We start from the raw sequence: 19,395 nt of genomic DNA on the forward strand, positions 1-19,395 counted from the left end.
ACTTCCTGAGGTTGTGTTGGTTGTGAATACGGCCAACAAATTTCACTGTGTGTTTTGATGTACCTGTGAGATATAAACACATCTGAGGCTATGTCCACACTAGACCCGATAATCTGAATCTGAATACTGCCAGTCAATAGCTTCGAGCCGTTCTCAATGTGACGACAGAATTACAGCCTTGTGAGGAGAGATTGTCTCCTTTGTTCCATCACAAGCAAACAAAAAAATATTTATTCCTCACTAAAAATCCTGTTTGCTGAAACAACTAGAATCCTAAGAGTTAATCATAAGTGTACTAACTTCCCCCAGAATTGGTTACTGAATATATGAATTCTGTATGGATAGAAATGGAAAGTGAAATGGACACTGTGTTGTTCTCCTCTGTGTTCAGATGTTGGCCAGAAAGACCTACAGTCTACTTATCAGGGAATTCGAACATCACTTGCTGAGAAAAGGTGGTCAATGGAAGCTGGCTTGAGCCAGAGCCAATAAGAAGGTGGTGAAAGTCAGTCAGATGACCCATAGCCAATAACACTGAAATGCAACATTTGAACTGGCAAGGAATGAATATAAAAGCAGACACTTTGAGTGCACTGGCAGCAATAACTCTCTGCAGAGACCCAGCATTGTGGCTGTGGAAACACAAAATACTCTGCAGATGCTGGGGTCAAAGCAACACTCACAACATGCTGGAGGAACTCAGCAGGTTGGGCAGCATCCATGGAAATGATCAGTCAACATTTTGGGCCGGAACCCTTCGTCAGGACATCTTGACCCTCACTGTGAGACACCTTCACCACAAGGACTGCAGACATTCAGGAAGATGGGTCATCACCTTTTCCAAAAGAACAGTAAAGGTTCTGCCACAGGCTATAAGAACAGAACTGTATGTGTTGTGTGTGCTGTGTTTCACACCTGCATCCCATAGGAATGATGTTTCATTTCACTGTATACGTGCGTATAGTTGAATGAAAACAAACCTGAACTTGAACTTGAGCAACCAACAGGAATTCTGCAGATGCTGGAAATTCAAGCAACACACATCAAAGTTGCTGGTGAACGCAGCAGGCCAGGCAGCATCTGTAGGAAGAGGTGCAGTTGACGTTTCAGGCCGAGACCCTTCATCAGGACTTGAGCTATTTTTGAAAGGATAAACTTGAGCTTCAGCAACACAGTTTCTGCATTTAGTTTCAATATCCTTTCCCTCTTGCATGACTGAATAAAGCTTCCAATTCATTATTTATGCCCACTTGGTATCGACAGAAATATAGGTAGAAATGCTCACATTAACCTGTAATCTACTCTAATCATTTTAACATTACAATTAGCCAGTGGAGGTCAAGGAGAATCACATTTATTTATTCACTGTAAGTGACTGTCACTGTAAACGTGGCCATTCAATGTCGATTCCACCCTGAACCCAGGAGACAACTGAAAATAAACCACACCAGTGAAGCAGAGTTACACTGAGGTCTTTTCCTTCTATGACAATCCACTCATTTCATAACAACCTTTACTACAACTAATTGCTGATGTTTGAATTTAAATGTCCAGCTTTCATGCTGAATTCAAGCTCATGTCTGGATTACTGGCCCAAAACTTTGACTGCTTGCCCAGTCATTTCATCATTACACTGCCACTGGTCCTATGAAACATGAAATCACCTTGGAACCCTTGCATTCCTTGTACAGACCATAAGACATCAGAGGAAAATTAGGCAATTTGGCCCATCGTGTCATAGGGGCACGGCTGGGAACGGACCCAAGTGCAACACACAGACACTGAAGTACTAGGGACAAGACTAGGATACAGGGCAATGGCAAGGACATGGACAGGAAAACCAGGAACCTGGAACAGGACTGAACAAGAGAGCTAAGAGCCCAGGCTTGGACTCCGAGCCAGAGACTGGACAAGGATCCAGTACCTGGGTCTTGCCTCTGGACTTGGCTTGGCTTGGCAAGAGGCTAGAGGCTAGAGACTTGAGACTTGGCTTGGCAAGAGGCTAGAGGCTGGAGTCTTCAGGCTCAGGGCTAGGCAGGAGGCTGGAGTCTTCAGTCTAGAGGCTAGGCAAGAGATGAGGCGAGGCTGGAGACTTGAGACGAGACTTGAGGTGAGGCTGGAGGTAGGAGGCAGGAGGCTGGAGGTGAGGCTTGGCAGGAGGCAGGAGACTTGAGACTTGAGGTGGGGCTTGGCTCCTCCTGGGCAGAGCACAGATCACCACCCGACAGATGCAAGGGTCAGGAAGGGACAGAACCAACCCCAGGCAACGGCAAGACGGCCTGGCTTACCTGGGCAGAGGCAAGGGACAGGAAGGGAGCTAGGTACAGGGTGGCTTCAGGAGAAGACAGCAAGACAAGGCAAGGCTTCAGGCGAGAAAACAGAAGGCAGAGGAAAGGATACAAGGAGTAAGGACAAGAACAATCCAGCAGCTGCACCCTGGTCTCTGGAGGTATTTATGCAGCCAGACCCAACGAGCATCAGCTGCCTCAATTAGCTCAACAAGGACAGAAACAGGGTAGACAGGAAAACCTGGAGCAGGGGTCGAGGACCAGACTGTGAACCGGAATATGGACTTCATGAACTGGACTATGACACATCGAGTCTTCTCTGCCATTTAATCATGGCTGACCCTGTTATCCCCTCCTCAGACCCACTCCCCCACCCTCTCCCCGTAACCTTTGATGCCGTGTCCAATCAAGAACCTACTACACTCGGCCTTAAATACACCCAACAACCTGGCCTCCACAGCTGCCTGTGGTAACAACTTCCACAAATTCACCACCATCAGGCTAAAGAAATTTCTCCGCATCTCTGTGATAAATGGACTCCCCTTTATCCTGAGGCTGTGCCGTCTTGTCCTGAACTCCCCCATCAACACATCTACTCTGTCTAGGCATTTTAACATTCGAAAGGTTTCTAAGAGATCCCCTCCACCCCCCCCCCCCCGATTCTTCTAAATTCCAGAGAATACAGACCCAGAGTTGCACAGTTATGGAAATCGGGTGGTTTTGTACACAACACAATGAGAACACAGCAATGGATGGAGCTTTGGACAGTGAAGAATGCTTAGAAGGAAAATGCAGTATGAATTCACCTTTCGCTAGCAATATATCGCCAACGCTCAGAAATTCGTTAAAATGACAGACACAAACCTGAGATTTACAAATGGAATCTAAAGCACAATAATAAGGAAACCGGTGTTGAATCTTCATAGACACTTGCTAGGTCGAACTGGATTTTTGTATCCGGTTCTGGACACCTCACTCTAGGATGGATCTCCTGGCCTTGGACGGGATGGTGAGGGATTTACTGGAACGGTGCCAGGAATTGAAGACACCGGTAATATGGAATATTTTTGCATCCTCTACAGAGCAGGAAGCTGGGAGAGTGAAGCGTGTTCATATTGTCTCCGGCGGCGAGAGTGTCCATAATCCCCGGGGACAATGTGGGGTGTGTGTCAGTAGAACAGTCGGGAAGTAAAACTCACAGCACATTGTCATATTCTGGGATTCACTGGATGAAGATCCGGTGGAAACAGATTCAGGAATCACTTCCAATGTGGTTTAATATACACTCAGCATTCATAGAACTCTGAAGGAAGAACGAGGCCGCGAGACTAATTTAATATCAATAATAAACATCCCTCACTGTAGCGATGGCCCAGTGGCCTCTTGTATATAATCAAGCTGTGATTCTACCGGGTTAGAGCTGGGATATTGACCGGGTGGAATGGCCCGGGGAGACCTGGCTTTGTGAAGAGTCATGGTTGAGTAAAATGTTCTCCCTGAAAGTTTACCATCTCGTTCAGTTCTTGTACGGTGCAATGCGTGTCCTAAAATATTTCAGCCATATTTTACAAACCTTAACCTAACATTACCAAAGGGAAAATACAATGATCAAAGCATTGTTGCGGGCGAGGACGGGCCCAGTGCATCTTAACCAAAATTCCTCCCTACTAAATGTTCCCTCGGCCGCGAGTTCCTGGCCGTGCATTCTGCGCGGAAATTTTCTCAACAACTGAATAAAACTGGCCCAGAACTGGGCAGCGCGGTAGTAAATCTTTCGCCTCGTTATTCGCTCAGATTTTCTCCCTTCGTCTGCACAGCCTGGGCTGCTGGACACGTCCTGCACCATTTTCACAACCTTTTTAAAATTTCTACTCTCAATCTCTAACTGCACGCTCCCCACACCCCAATCTCAAAATGTTTTGGTTACAGTTTTTCTGTGTGTAAGTGACTCCACCAACGGAGGGCTTCCAAACTTATCCCCACGGACACCTTGACCTCACGCTGTCAGAGATATTCCGTTCTGTCCTATCCAACCCCACCCCTCCACTCTCTCTACAGATTAATACCGATGCAACACATACAAACTGTTGGAGGAACTCGGCAGGTCGGGCAGCAACTATGGAGAGTTATAACGAGTCCTGAAGAAGTGTCTCGCTTGAAACATTGGGTGTTTCTTCCTCTCCATAGATGCTGCCTGACCTTCTGAATTCCTCCAGCATCTTGTGCTGTTACTTTGAATTGCCACCATCTGTAGAATCTCTGTTTATAATTAGATACCAAAGGATTTTCTCTCCCAGTTTTGCTGAAGAGTCTTCAACCTGAAATATCAACACTGCTCCTCTTTCAACGGACGCTGCCTGACATTCAGTGTGTTTCTAAAATGTTATTTTCTTGTCTGGACGTTGAATATAAGTAGATTATTTTAAATTCACTGTCGTTTTTCTTCCAGCAATGTGACGTTCCCTTCACTCTCCGATGGGTTTTACTGTGTCCACCCTCAGTGATTTGCCTTTCCCTTCTTGTCCTTGACTAAAACCATGTGTCTTCACCCAGTAACATCTCTCTCCTTTGCAAACTGAGCTCCAACTGATCCCACGTGAATTCCAACTGAACATCGACCCTTTACATTTCAGAACCACCCTGGATCACGGGTGTGTTCCGACTACCCAGCGACCTGTGGACTCACTTTCAAGGTCTCTACAACTTGGTCTCGGTATTTTTGTTTGATTATTATTTATGGTTTTTTTTTGTTATTCGCAGTTTCCCTTCTTTTTGCAATTGATTGGTTGTCAGTCTTTGTGGGCAGTTTATCATTGATTCTATTGTATTTCTTTGTTCTGATGCCTGTAAGGAAGCGAATCTCAGGATATTATCTGGTAACATACACGTCCTTTGATAATAAATTTACTTTGAACTTTCTCCTTGCAGTGTTCCTGTCCCATGCTGAGATCCATGCTAACTCCGCTCATACATGCATACCCCTGACCTCTCTCTACAACAACCTGTCTCAGCGCTGTCGTGGTTCACAATTCCACTTTATCCTCTGTAACATTCGGCGCTGACACAGACAACGTTTCCCTTCCTTTCTAAAGAGAACGACTGTAAACCTCAACAAAGCCGCTCCTGGGTTTTTGTTGCCCCTTCACTTTCCACACTGACAAGTCCCAACTCCCCCCGCACCCCACCCTCCGCCGCATCCTCGCCATCTATAGACTAGATGCGATGCTGATCCTCCCCTCTCCGTTCCCGAGCGATCGGTCCTCAGCTTCTGCCTCACCCACCCGCCTCTCCCATCTTTTTGCATCATTTTAATTTAATAATTCCGAGCCCAATAAGTGCTGAACGCTTCATCTGCTGCCAGTGCCTCAGTGTCCATTTCTTTCTCAGAGAGCGGACTGTTGGAACTCTAGAACATCTTTTGTCCCATCCGATCCACCCTCGCCCCCTCTACGGCTTAATATTGACTTCTGGCGAAGGGTCTTTAACCAGAAACGTCATCTGGTCCTCTTTCCACTGATGCTGTCTAACCTGCCAAGCGTTTCCAACATTTTATTGTTAAAACTCAATCTTACCCGGAGTTTTAAAAACCTGTGTGTGGCGGGGTGGAGATACGTCTCTACCAGAGGAGGTGTAAGGCGCTCCTTCCCCCCGCTCGCCGGCAGGTCACCCTTGGGCAAAGTGTCGCACCTGCTTAACCCCGGATCAGGGTCATGTGAAGCCACGGGAGCAGGTGGTGGGTGGTCGTACGAGCAGACGGTGCATATCACAAGACCTGGTAACGCGACCACTGATGCCAGGCAGACAATCTCTGAAGAGTATTGATCAGTCCGGGACATCCAGTGTTACGATCCACCGGTCCCCGGGGAAGGATCAGCGCCGCGATAATTCTGTACCTTCCCGTCACCGTTATACACTGACTGGTGGACAGCGCCGGGGTTGGGAGGTTGTGGAACAGGTGCGGGTCCATCCCGGGGAGAACCGGCTGCATTCCTGCCCCGGGATGACCCGGACAGTTCTGATTCAGCCAACAGCGATTCTGATTCGAAACAGACAGCGCAGGAGGCCGACCGGCCCCTGGAGCCTATTTGGAAAACTTTCCTGTCCCAATTTCCAAACAGAACCCAAGAGCTGAACACGCGGGAGTTAGAGATCCGGTTCACTGAACAGACGGATTATCCCAGATAATTCCTCTGACACGCCTACATCCCAAATAAACGCTACAAGACAGAATCCCGATGGCTAACCGTGGGGATTCTCACCGGTAACAGCAGAGAGGTTAGTGAAAATAGCGAGACCGCACACTCCAGGGGCCTTTGTAAACCGCACGGTGCTGCGGGCTGTGTTAAACTGATGAGGGACATTGAGTTCACGGGGCGAATGTTCGGCCACTGTCAGTGAGTTTCACAACTCCGCAGTGATACTCACCCAGTCTCGGGTCCCGGGAGCGGGCGGGGTTCCGGCCCCAACAACCCAACATTAACCCTTTAATGGTAATTGGTTGAAACCGTGGGGAGCTTCGGGACCAAACCGGCAGCAGGGAGATGTCCACTTTCCGCAATTTGCGAACCCCGCACCGCAGTCTCGGTGGAATAATGGAAATGCCCGGTGTCTGTGAGCTCCCAGATCTCGGAGCGGACATTGTCAGCTGGGATCTGTCAACACTAACTTCCTTAGGACGGGTGACCTTTTGGCTACCGATTGAAGGCCGGCGGTGGGTCAAAACCACAGACCCACGGCTAAAGAAATTCCTCCTCATCCGTTCTAAAAGGAAGTCCTTGTATTCTGAGGCTGTGTAGACTCCCCCACCACAGGAAACATTCTCTCCACATCCACACTATCCAAGCCTTTCAACATTTCACACATGTCAATGAGATCTCTCCTCGTTCTTCCAGACTCCAGTGAGTACAGGCCCAGAGCCATCTGAATAAAAGGTCTGCCCGAAAAGTCGGCTCCTTATTCCGCTCCATAAATGCTGCCTGGCCTGCCGAGTTCCTCCAGCATTTTGTCTGTGTTACTCTGGATTAACGGCATCTGCACAATCTCTTGTGTTTACCCTTGGCCCTGTCTACAATGATCCGGCATCGTTGGGAAAGGCTTAGACTTTGCAGTGTCCCTTGTTCCCGTCACTCACTGAATAGGTGCCGAGAGAACAGCTGACGATGTCAGTGCGGGACAGACGTGCTCAGGTTTGTTGAAACTAAAACCATTTGTTACAACTCAGGCAATAGCTTTTCCCAAGAGTAAAATGTACGGGGCTTCGCAACTCTGACTGTCGCTGAAAAATAGCTTCCATCAGCAAGGACCACACCATACAGGCCGTGCGCTCTTCTCGCTGCTGCCATCAGGAGGGAGGTACAGGAGCCTCAGGTCCCATATCACCAGGTTTAGGAACAGTTATTTCCCCTCAACCATCAGGCTCTTGAACCAGTGGTGATGACTTCACTCAGCTTCACACACCCCAACACTGATCCAGAAACCTATGGACTCTTCAAATCATGTTCTCGATATTTATTGTTTAATTTTATTTTGGCGTTTTTATATTTGTATTTGAATAACCAGTTTTGTCTTTTGCACGTTGATTGTTTGTCCTGCTTTGTTGTGACCGGTTTTTCATTGATTCCATTGTGTTTCTTGGCATTTGCTGTGAATGATCGCAAGAAAATGAATCTCGGGATTGTTTACGGTGACATATATGTACTTTGATAATAAATTTACTTTGAACTTTGAATATGAAGCTCCCATAAGGAGTGGTCTCCGGGGTGTTAGGGTTAATTCCCATCACGGAAAACGCCTATGTGTGTGACTTTGTTTAACATGGGGAGGCTGATGCAGAAGACCATAAGATATAGGAGCAGAAGTGGGCCATTCGGCCCATCGAGTCTGCTCTGCCATTCAGTCATGGGCTGATCCAATTCTTTCAGTCATCCCCACTCCCCTGCCTTCTCCCCATACCCTCTGATACCCTGGCTAATCAAGAACCTATCTATCTCTGTCTTAAATGCACCCAATGACTTGGCCTTCACAGCTGCTTGTGGCAACAAATTCCACAGATTTACCATCATCTGACTAAAGTAATTTCCTCACATCTCAGTTCTAAATGGATGTCCCTCAATCCTGATGTGTGCCCTCTTGTCCTATACTCACCTACCAAGGGGAAATAACTTTGCATATCTGATCTGTCCAGGCCTTTTAACATTCAGAATGTTTCTATGAGATCCCCTCTCATTCTCCTAAACTCCAGGGAATACAGTCCAAGGGCTGCCAGACATTCCACATACGGTAACCCTTTCATTCCTGGAATTATTCTCGTCAATAGTCTCTGAACCCTCTTCAATGTCAGTATATCCTTCCTAAAATACAGAGCCCCAAACTGCACACATACTCCGTGTTGTCTCACGTGCCTTACAGAGCCTCAACATCACATCCCTGCTCTTGTATTCTATACCTGTAGAAATGAATGCCAACATTGCATTCACCTTCTTCACCACCAACTCAACTTGGAGGATAACTTTTAGGGTATTCTGCACAAGGACTCCGAAGTCCCTTTGTATCTCTGCATTTTGAATTCTCTCCTCATCTAAATAATAGTCTGTCCATTTATTTCTTCCACCAATGTGCATGACAATACACTTTCCAACATTGTATTTCATTTGCCACTTCTTTGCACAATCCCTTAAACTATCTAAGTCTCTCCGCAGGCTCTGTTTCCTCAACACTACCCACTCCTCCACCTCTCTTTGTATCATTGGCAAATTTGGCCAGAAATCCATCAACCCCATAGTCCAAATCATTGACATACATCGTAAAAAGCAGTTCCAGCACCAACTCCTGTGGAACTCTGCTGGTAACTGGCAGCCAGCCAGAATAGGATCCCTTTATTCCCACTCTCTGTTTTCTGCCAATCAGCCAATTTTCCACCCATGCTAGTAACTCCCCTGTAATTCCATGTGGCTCTTCTCTTGCTAAGCAACCTCATGTGCATCATCTTGTCAAAGGCCTTATAAAAATCCAAGTACACCGTATCTACTGAATTTCCTTTGTCAACCCGCTTCTAATTTCCTCAAAAAATTGCAGTGGGTGTCATGGTCCAGTCCGTAAAGTCTGCATTCCGGTTCACAGTATGGTCCGTGGATTCAGGACTCCGGGTCTTCCAGCTGTCCCTTGTCTTGGGATCTCCACCAGCCTCTCCGGACAAGGTGACGATCCTCGGAGAAGGATGTTGTACTAACGAGCCGCTTGCCTCTCCCTCACACGTGGGAATGGCAAAGATCTCAAGGCCCTCTATGAAAAAAAAAGGTGCAAATTTCCCTGTGACTTGGCCTTCAACGCCCCTCAGGGTCCAACAAAATGGACTGCACTTATATAGCGCCTTCAATACTAAGGATGCCCTGTTTGTAACTTGTGGGTCATTATAAATGTTCAATGAAATACAGACCTAGCGATAAAAACTCTAAATATAAACTTTGCCTTTACATTCTGGGCGACAGGAAAAGAAATCTATTCTGTGCTCTTGTTTTAAATTTGGCTTTTAGCAACTAAATTTAAAAGACAGTAAAGCTGCAGACTGCACGGTTGGAAACAGCCGACAGTCAGGCGAATGGCAGTAAACTGGGGTGAGCTGGAGCAGTGGGCGGATGGACGGGAACGATTCGAAAACGTTGAGTGTCCCTTCCATTCCAGGAAAATGACTAAATCCCTCCTTGTTACACAGACGTAGGCAGCAGTACAAGCTGTAGTTGTATTTTGAGCTGTTAGACTTATTGTTTTATTTTCCTGTGTTCCACTGGGCAGGTGTGTAGATTTCTGTTCAAAGTGGGCTCAGTTCAGCCCCGGGAGAATAACGTTAATTTTGCGGGATATTTGTAATATGATGTGTTTATTGGTCCCGCAAGTGACAGCAATATCCAGAGACTGGGGTGATTAAACAACAACCACACCCACCTTCCTTCGTGTAAAGTGCGGTTCCAGCCAGTGGGTTCAATTCACTTTGTCTCAACTGTAAATGAAAATCTTCCTCCTGACCACACTGCAGCCTCCCAGACTCGATATTCAACATCAGACAGCCTGTTGTCTCTAATTCTCTCAGAACCATCAGTTCTGCTGCAGCTCACCCATCTGTAACATTGACTCAGTTTTTCTCTCTCCATTAACAGACCTGCTGGGCATTTCCTACAGCTCTACATTTCACAACTTTTACATCCCTTTGTGTGTGCTCCGTCTCCCTCACTCCAGAGTTTTATGTTCCTTTGTTCATGTTCCACCTTCCTAATAACTTCATTCATTACAAACCCAGTGATCTCGTCTACAACGTACCCCACGGAAACTCTGACCCTTTTGTTTTACCGAACCGCTCCATCCTCCTTGTAATTTAAAACCAACCTGTTTTCAATCTTTCCCACTTCTGACGTCCTCAATCTGAAACATTAATTCTGTTAACACACATAAAAGTTGCTGGTGAACGCAGCAGGCCAGGCAGCATCTCTAGGAAGAGGTGCAGTCAACGTTTCAGGCCGAGACCCTTCGTCAGGACTAACTGAAGGAAGAGTGAGTAAGGGATTTGAAAGTTGGAGGGGGAGGGGGAGATCCAAAATGATAGGAGAAGACAGGAGGGGTAGAGATGGAGCCAAGAGCTGGACAGGTGACAGGCAAAAGGGATACGAGAGGATCATGGGACAGGAGATCCGGGAAGAAAGACAAGGGGGGGGGAGATGGGCAAGGGGTATATTCAGAGGGACAGAGGGAGAAAAAGGAGAGTGAGAGAAAGAATGTGTGTATAAAAATAAGTAACAGATGGGGTACGAGGGGGAGGTGGGGCATTAGCGGAAGTTAGAGAAGTCGATGTTCATGCCATCAGGTTGGAGGCTACCCAGACGGAATATAAGGTGTTGTTCCTCCAACCTGAGTGTGGCTTCATCTTTACAGTAGAGGAGGCCGTGGATAGACATGTCAGAATGGGAATGGGATGTGGAATTAAAATGCGTGACCACTGGGAGATCCTGCTTTCTCTGGCGGACAGAGCGTAGATGTTCAGCAAAGCGGTCTCCCAGTCTGCGTCGGGACTTGCCAATATATAAAAGGCCACATTGGGAGCACCGGACACAGTATATCACCCCAGCCGACTCACAGGTGAAGTGTTGCCTCACCTGGAAGGACTGTTTGGGGCCCTGAATGGTGGTAAGGGAGGAAGTGTAAGGGCATGTGTAGCACTTGTTCCGCTTACACAGATAAGTGTCAGGAGGGAGATCAGTGGGGAGGGATGGGGGGGACGAATGGACAAGGGAGTCGCGTAGGGAGCGATCCCTGCGGAATGCGGGGGGGGGGAGGGAAAGATGTGCTTAGTGGTGGGATCCCGTTGGAGGTGGCGGAAGTTACGGAGAATAATATGTTGGACCCGGAGGCTGGTGGGGTGGTAGGTGAGGACCAGGGGAACCTTATTCCTAGTGGGGTGGCAGGAGGATGGAGTGAGAATAGATGTACGTGAAATGGGGGAGATAGGTTTAAGAGCAGAGTTGATAGTGGAGGAAGGGAAGCCCCTTTCTTTAAAAAAGGAAGACATCTCCCTCGTCCTAGAATGAAAAGCCTCATCCTGAGGGCAGATGCGGCGGAGATGGAGGAATTGCCAGAAGGGGATGGCGTTTTTGCAAGAGACAGGGTGAGAAGAGGAATAGTCCAGATAGCTGTGAGAGTCAGTAGGCTTATAGTAGACATCAGTGGATAAGCTGTCTCCAGAGACAGAGACAGAAAGATCTAGAAAGGGGAGGGAGGTGTCGGAAATGGACCAGGTAAACTTCAGGGCAGGGTGAAAGTTGGAGGCAAGGTTAATAAAGTCAACAAGCTCTGCTTGCGTGCAGGAAGCAGCGCCAATGCAGTCGTCGATGTAGCGAAGGAAAAGTGGGGGACAGATACCAGAATAGGCACGGAACATAGATTGGTCCACAAAGCCAACAAAAAGGCAGGCATAGCTAGGACCCATACGAGTGTCCATAGCTACACCTTTAGTTTGGAGGAAGTGGGAGGAGCCCAAGGAGAAATTATTAAGAGTAAGGACTAATTCCGCTAGACAGAGCAGAGTGGTGGTAGAGGGGAACTGATTAGGTCTGGAATCCAAAAAGGAGCGTAGAGCTTTGAGACCTTCCTGATGGGGGATGGAAGTATATAGGGACTGGACATCCATGGTGAAAATAAAGTGGTGGGGGCCAGGGAACTTAAAATCATCGAAAAGTTCAAGAGCGTGAGAAGTGTCACGAACATAGTTAGGAAGGGATTGAACAAGGGGGGATAAAACCATGTCGAGGTATGCAGAAACGAGTTCAGTGGGGCAGGAGCAAGCTGAGACAATAGGTCGGCCAGGACAGGCGGGTTTGTGGATCTAGGGTAGGAGGTAGAAACGGGAAGTGCGAGGTGTGGGAACTATAAGGTTGGTAGCAGTGGAAGGGAGATCCCCTGAGCGGATAAAGTCAGTGATGGTGTGGGAGACAATGGCCTGGTGCTCCTTAGTGGGATCACGATCGAGGGGTAAATAAGAGGAGGTATCCGCGAGTTGTCACTGTGCCTCGGCAAGGTAGAGGTCAGTACGCCAGACTACAACAGCACCCCCCTTATCGGCGGGTTTAATAATGTTAGGATCAGTGCGGAGGGAGTGGAGAGCAGAGCGTTCGGAAGGAGTAAGGTTGCAATGTGGACAAGGTGCGGTGAAGTCGAGACGTTTGATGTCTCGTCGGCAATTAGCGATAAAGAGATCCAGAACGGGCAGAAGGCCATAGCGGGGTGTCCATGAAGAAGAGGAGGGCTGAAGACGGGAGAAGGGGTCATCGGTGGGGGTGGAAGAGTCCTTGCCGAAGAAGTAGGCTCGGAGACGGAGACGGCGGAAGAAGGGTTCCGCATCATGGCGAACACGGAACTCGCTGAGGTGTGGGCGAAGGGGGACAAAGGTGAGGCCCTTACTGAGGACAGAGCGCTCTGCCTCCGACAGTTGAAGGTCGGAGGGGATGGTAAAGACCCGGCACGGATGAGAGCTGGGATCAGAGGGGGGAGGGGGGAGGCTGGGGGTGTCAATGGAGAGGGGAGGGTTGGGGTGAGAGGAAGATGGAGCTATCACAAACATTAATTCTGTTTCTCTTTCCACAGATGCTGCCTGAACTGCTGAGAGTTTCCAGCATTTTCTGGACCATGGTACTGTATTGGTCAGCACAACACTTTATGGTACCAGTGACCCGGGTTCAATTCCCACCACTGACTGTAAGGAGTTCGTACACACTCCCTGTGACTGTGTGGGTTTCCTCGGATGCTCCACCGTCCTCCCACAGTCCAAAGGTGGGAGGTTAATCGGACATTGTAAATTATCCTATAATTAGGCTGATCCCATTCATGAATAGTAACCAACAGCAAAACAGAGGTGGCTTATTTAATCAGCAATGATCATAAAAAGGCACCAGGCAACATGTTTAAAATACAAATGTACACATATACATACAGTATAGGATTAAAATATCCCCAAATCACCCTCCAGTACAACATTCAAACTCATAGAGTTTTATTGCAGTTTCACTGCTCACTGTACAGAAATGGGAGGGAGATTGTGAGGAAATGCTGTACCTGGTATTGGGACTGGGAAAATCACAATCTTTATGGGATTTCTAAGGACAGCATTAGTGTAACAACCAAAGCAGTTTCAATACTTGTACAAAATGGAAAGGATTTCTGGGCTTGGATTCACTGTTTGGTCTGATACAACAACACAAAGGTGGGATGGCATATACATACTGTCCTCAGTTTGACTAACAGCAGACAATCTGGGCAGCAAAATGACAAATTTGATGTAGATCTCACAATGATTGCAAATGGGATCAGTGTAGGTGGACAAGAAAGTCAGCATGGACTTGGTGGGCCGAAGGGCCTGTTTCTGTGCTGTGTAACTCTGTGACCCTTCTCAGGATGGCCCAGGAGTAATAGTTCGATGTTTGTAGATTGATGAAGAAAATGCTCATCACTGATGTGTCACTCCGAGTTGGATGATGCCGGCCTCATTATTATACTCAGGGTTAACGATCCGTGTATGAATGGGGATTATTGTCCTGAAACTGTAGCCAGGTGATCTCATTGCACAGATTCCAGTAAACGGGTGAACAGAGGAACTCTAGTTCCAACTGACTACTGCGAGGGTACAAAGGGTAACTCCTGTAACACCGACGTGATGGAAGAGCAATGCCGTGGCCGAGAGTGAAAATGGTGACATCGGGATGTTCTGTTTGATCTCTCTCAGCTGCCAGCTCTTCACCTCTCTGCTACGACAGGGGAAGTCAGTCTCGATGGCACAAATACAAGCAATAGGAAGTGTTGCTGCTTCACAAACAGATTGGAAATGATGGGAAAGGAGAGGGACTCAGAGAGACCTTGTCATTCTGGTGGGGAACATTAACCACAGGAGGTGCGTGTTGTACAAGGGGGTCTTGGTGACCCTCCAGGGCTACAGCCAGGCAGCAGCAAGGAGTAAAGTGTGAGATGTGGTAGAGATCAGCAATGAATGATCCCGAGGCGAGGAACCTGAGAGGCAGTGATCTGGTCACAAAACAACAAATTTCATCTCATAACACAGTGACAATAAACCTGATTGTGGTTGTCTTCATCAGGCAAAGCAGTTGAACTGTGTGTGGGAGCCTGCATTTGATGTCCCAGATTGCAGTCAGGACTGTCTTCTGAAGCACATATTATGTAGTTATTGCACCTTCAAGAGATCTAAATCAGAGATAAATCCATAAGGTCTTGTGGACCGAGCCCCTCTGGGCTCCTCTTTCATGGTTCCTTAAAATGATTCTGGTGTCAATGAGAATTTTGCCAGATTATCGAGGACTGAATTTCTCACCGGAAGCTGAGAGCTGAAATGAGTGCAGTGTTGTTCTCACTCAGGGTAATACAAGTTACAGCTACAGAGCACCATGGTCCCACTGTTGGAGGGGAGGATTTTCCAGGCTCCAGTCTACAGCAGGGACACAGAACCTGCCCTCACAGTCACCGCTGGAACTGAAGACTGCCGTGTCCCTTCTAACTGACCGGATGATTTTCAGGTTCAGCTTCATGACCTGGGCTGAGAGTTTGTAATTCCGGCATTTCTCCAGGATCCTAAAATGGACAGAATGTGTTTGTTATACATGATGACAAATCTTCACTTTGTTCACTGAGATGAAGATGGGACAGAGTGACGGGCAGAGTGGGGGGAGGGGTGTGGGACAGGGCAGGGGAGGAGAGTGGGACGAGGGAGAGGCAGAGGTGACTAATTGGACATAACTGATGTTACAAAGGGGTCAGACAGAGACAACCACTTCCCGCAGAACCAGACACAGAGTGGTAGAAATGGTAAATAATCATAATAGTGTCCAAACAAGAATGTAATGAAACACTAAGGGATACTGTCAAATAAATTAAAATTAACCAGATATTATCGACAGTAACAGAGGTCATGATTCCCACTAACCCATGTGTCAATAAATGAGAGAGAGTGGCATTATAAATCAAAACCAGGTTTTGACTTGGAGCAAGAAGGCTGCGGGTGACCGGCTGATTTCTGGAGCTGAGGCAGATTTTACTACTCGGGGTAAAAGAGAGGAGAGACTGTGCAGGCACCTGACGTCAGCCAGTAGACGAGGAAGATTTAAAAAGATGACCACCATATACAGTGGGCAGAGGAGTGAGAGGAAGCAGGGCGATCGGGCTTTGGCTCAACGGGCTTGGGCGGTAATGGGACGAGGTGAAGTAGGTTTACTTGTGTTAGTTGCGGAAAGGAGGAAGTATGTGTCTGAGGCCAGTTTTCTGTGCTCGGTGTCAGATGTGGGAGGTCCTGGAGTCTCCCAGCCTCCCGGACGGCCATATCTGCACTCAGTGTGTCGAGCTGCAGCTCCTAAGGGACCGAGTTAGGGAACTGGAGTTGCAGCTCAATGACCTTCAGCTGATAGGGAGAGCGAGGAGGTGATAGAGAGGAGTTATTGGCAGGTGGTCACACCGGGGCAAAGGGAGTCAGACAAGTGGGTCACAGTCAGGAGAGGGAAGGGGAATGGTCAGGTACTAGAGAGCACCCCTGTGGCTGTACCCCTTGACAATAAGTACTCCTGTTTGAGTACTGTTGGGGGGACAGCCTACCTGGGGGAAGCAACAGTGGCCGTGCCTCTGGCAAAGAGTAAGGCCTTGTAGCTCAGAAGGGTAGTGAAAGGAAGAGGAAGGCAGTAGTGATAGGGGACTCTATAGTTGGGGGGTCAGACAGGCAATTCTGTGGATGCAGGAAGAAAACTTGGATGGTAGCTTGCTTCCCAGGCGCCAGGGTCTGGTATGTTTCAGCTCGCGTCCAAGATATACTGCGTTGGGAGGGAGAACAGCCACAGGTCGTGGTACATATTGGTACCAATGACATAGGTAGGAAAAGGGAAGAGGTCCTGAAAGGAGAATATAGGAAGTTAGGAAGGGAGTTGAGAAGCAGGACCATAAAGATAGTAATCTCGGGATTACTGCCTGTGCCACGTGACAGTGAGAATAGGAATAGAATGAGGTGGAGGATAAATGCGTGGCTGAGGGATTGGAGCAGGGGGCAGGGATTCAGATTTCTGGATCATTGGGACCTCTTTTGGGGCAGGTGTGACCTATACAAAAAGAACAGGTTGCACTTGAATCCCAGGGGGATCAATATCCTGGCAGGGAGGTTTGCTAAGGCTAGCTGGGAGAGTTTAAACTAGAATTGCTGGGGTGTGGCAACTGATCCGAAGAGACTGGGGAAGAGGAGGTTGGCTCACAAATAGAGAAAGCTTGTAGACAGTGCGAGAGGGAGGATAGGCAGGTGATAGAGAAGGGACGCGCTCTGTTTGAAGAATTGAGATGTGTTTATTTTAATGCAAGGAGTGTTGTGAACAAAGCGGATGAGCTTAGAGCGTGAAGCGTAGAGCTTGGAGATATGATGTGGTGGCCATTACAGAGACTTGGATGACTCAGGGACAGGAATGGTTACTTCAAGTGCCGTGTTTTAGATGTTTCAGAAAGGATAAAGAGGGAGGCAAAAGCGGTGGGGCATGGCACTGCTGATCAGAGATAGTGTCATGGCTGCAGAAAAGGTGGACGCCATGGAAGGATTGTCTATGAAGTCTCTGTGGGTGGAGGTCAGGAACAGGAAGGGGTCAATAACTTTACTGGGTGCTTTTTACAGGCCGCCCAATAGTAACAGGGATATCTAGGAATAGATAGGGAAACAGATCCTGGAAAGGTGTAATAATAGCAGAGTTGTCATGATGGGAGATTTTAATTTCCTAAATATCGATTGGCATCTCCCTGGAGCAATGGATTTAGATGGGGAGGTGTTTGTTAGGTGTGTTCAGGATGGTTTCTTGACACAATATGTAGAAAAACCGACAAGAGAGGAGGCTGTAATTGATTTGGTATTGGGAAATGAACCTGGTCAGGTGTCAGATCTCTCATTGGGAGAGCATTTTGGAGATAGTGATCATAATTCTGTCTCCTTTACAATAGCATTGGAGAGAGATAGGACCAGACAAGTTAGAAAAGCGTTGAATTGGAGTAAGGGAAATTATGAGGCTATCAGGCAGGAAATTGTAAACTTAAATCGGAAACAGACGTTCTCAGGGAAAAGTATGGAAGAAATGTGGCAAATGTTCGGGGGATATTTGTGTAGAATTCTGCATTGGTATGTTCCAATGAGACAGGAAGTTATGGTAGAGTACAGGAACCGTGGTGTACAGAGACTGTAATAAATCTAGTCAAGAAGAAAAGAAAAACTTACAAAAGGTTCAGAGAGCTAGGTACTGTTAGAGATCTAGAAGATTATAAGGCTAACAGGAAGGAGCTTAAGAAGGAAATTAGGAGAGACAGAAGGGGCCATGAGAAGGCCTTGGCGCGCAGGATTAAAGAAAACCCCAAGGCATTCTACAAGTATGTGAAGAGCAAGACAATAAGGTGTGAAAGAACAGAACGTATCAAGTGTGACAGTGGAAAAGAATGTATGGAACCGAAGGAAAAAGCAGAGGTACTTAATGAATACTATACTTCAGTACTCACTATGGAAAAGGATCTTGGTGATTGTAGTGATGACTTGCAGCATACTGAAAAGCTTGAGCACATAGATTTTAAGAAAAAGGATGTGCTGGAGCTTTTGGAAAGCATCAAATTGGATAAGTCGCTGGGACTGGATGAGATGTACCCAAGGCTGCTCTGGGAGGCGAGGGAGGAGATTGCTGAGCCTCTGGCAATGATCTTTGCATTATCAATGGGGATGGGAGAGGGTCTGGAGGATTGGAGGTTTGTGGATGTTGTTCCTTTATTCAAGAAAGGGAGTAGAGATAGCCCAGGAAATTAGAGACCAGTGAGTCTTACCTCAGTGGTTGGTAAGTTGATGGAGAAGATCCTGAGAGGCAGCATTTATGAACATTTGGAGAGGTATAATATGATTAGGAATAGTCAGCATTGCTTTGTCAAGGGCAGATCGTGCCTTATGAGCCCGACTGAATTTTTTGAGGATGTGACTAAACACATTGATGAAGGAAGAGTAGGTGATGTAGTATATATGGATTTCAGCAAGGCATTTGATATGGTACCCCATGCAAGGCTTATTGAGAAAGTAAGGAAGCATGGGATCCAAGGGGACATTGCTTTGTGGATCCAGAACTGGCTTGCCCACAGAAGGCAAAGAGTGGTTGTGGACAGGTCATATTCTGCATGGAGATTAGTGACCAGTGGTTTGCCTCAGGGATCTGTTCTGGGACCCTTACTCTTTGTGATTTTTATAAATGACCTGGATGAGGAAGTGGAGGGATGGGTTAGAAATTTGCTGATGGCAAAAAGGTTGGGGGCGTTGTGGATAGTGTGGAGGGCTGTCAGAGCTTACAGCGGGGCATCGATGGGATGCAAAACTGGCCTGTGAAGTGGCAGATGGAGTTCAACCCAGATAAGTGTGAAGTGGTGGTTCATTTTGGTAGAATATGATGGCAGAATATAGTATTAACAGTAAGACTCTTGGCAGTGTGAAGGATCAGAGGAATATTCGGGTGCAAGTCCATAGGACACTCAAAGCTGCTACGCAGGTTGACTCTGTGGTTAAGGAGGCATATGATGCATT

The 19,395-nt window shown here is 47.4% G+C and overlaps 1 protein-coding gene across 4 annotated transcripts in view; it reads right to left on the bottom strand.

The window, feature by feature from the left end:
• Positions 1 to 13,672: 13,672 nt before the first annotated feature.
• Positions 13,673 to 19,395, bottom strand: part of LOC140198135 (uncharacterized) — a 198,424-nt gene continuing 192,701 nt past the window's right edge. For all 4 annotated transcript variants that reach the window (XM_072259089.1, XM_072259088.1, XM_072259091.1 and 1 more), the window contains exon 18: positions 13,673 to 15,407. In XM_072259089.1, the coding sequence (XP_072115190.1) occupies positions 15,330 to 15,407 (78 nt within the window). In that variant the 3' untranslated portion in view covers positions 13,673 to 15,329. The remainder of the gene's footprint in view (positions 15,408 to 19,395) is intronic.

This window comes from Mobula birostris, chromosome 5 (assembly GCF_030028105.1).
Source record: "Mobula birostris isolate sMobBir1 chromosome 5, sMobBir1.hap1, whole genome shotgun sequence".
Classification (NCBI taxonomy): Eukaryota; Metazoa; Chordata; class Chondrichthyes; order Myliobatiformes; family Myliobatidae; genus Mobula; species Mobula birostris.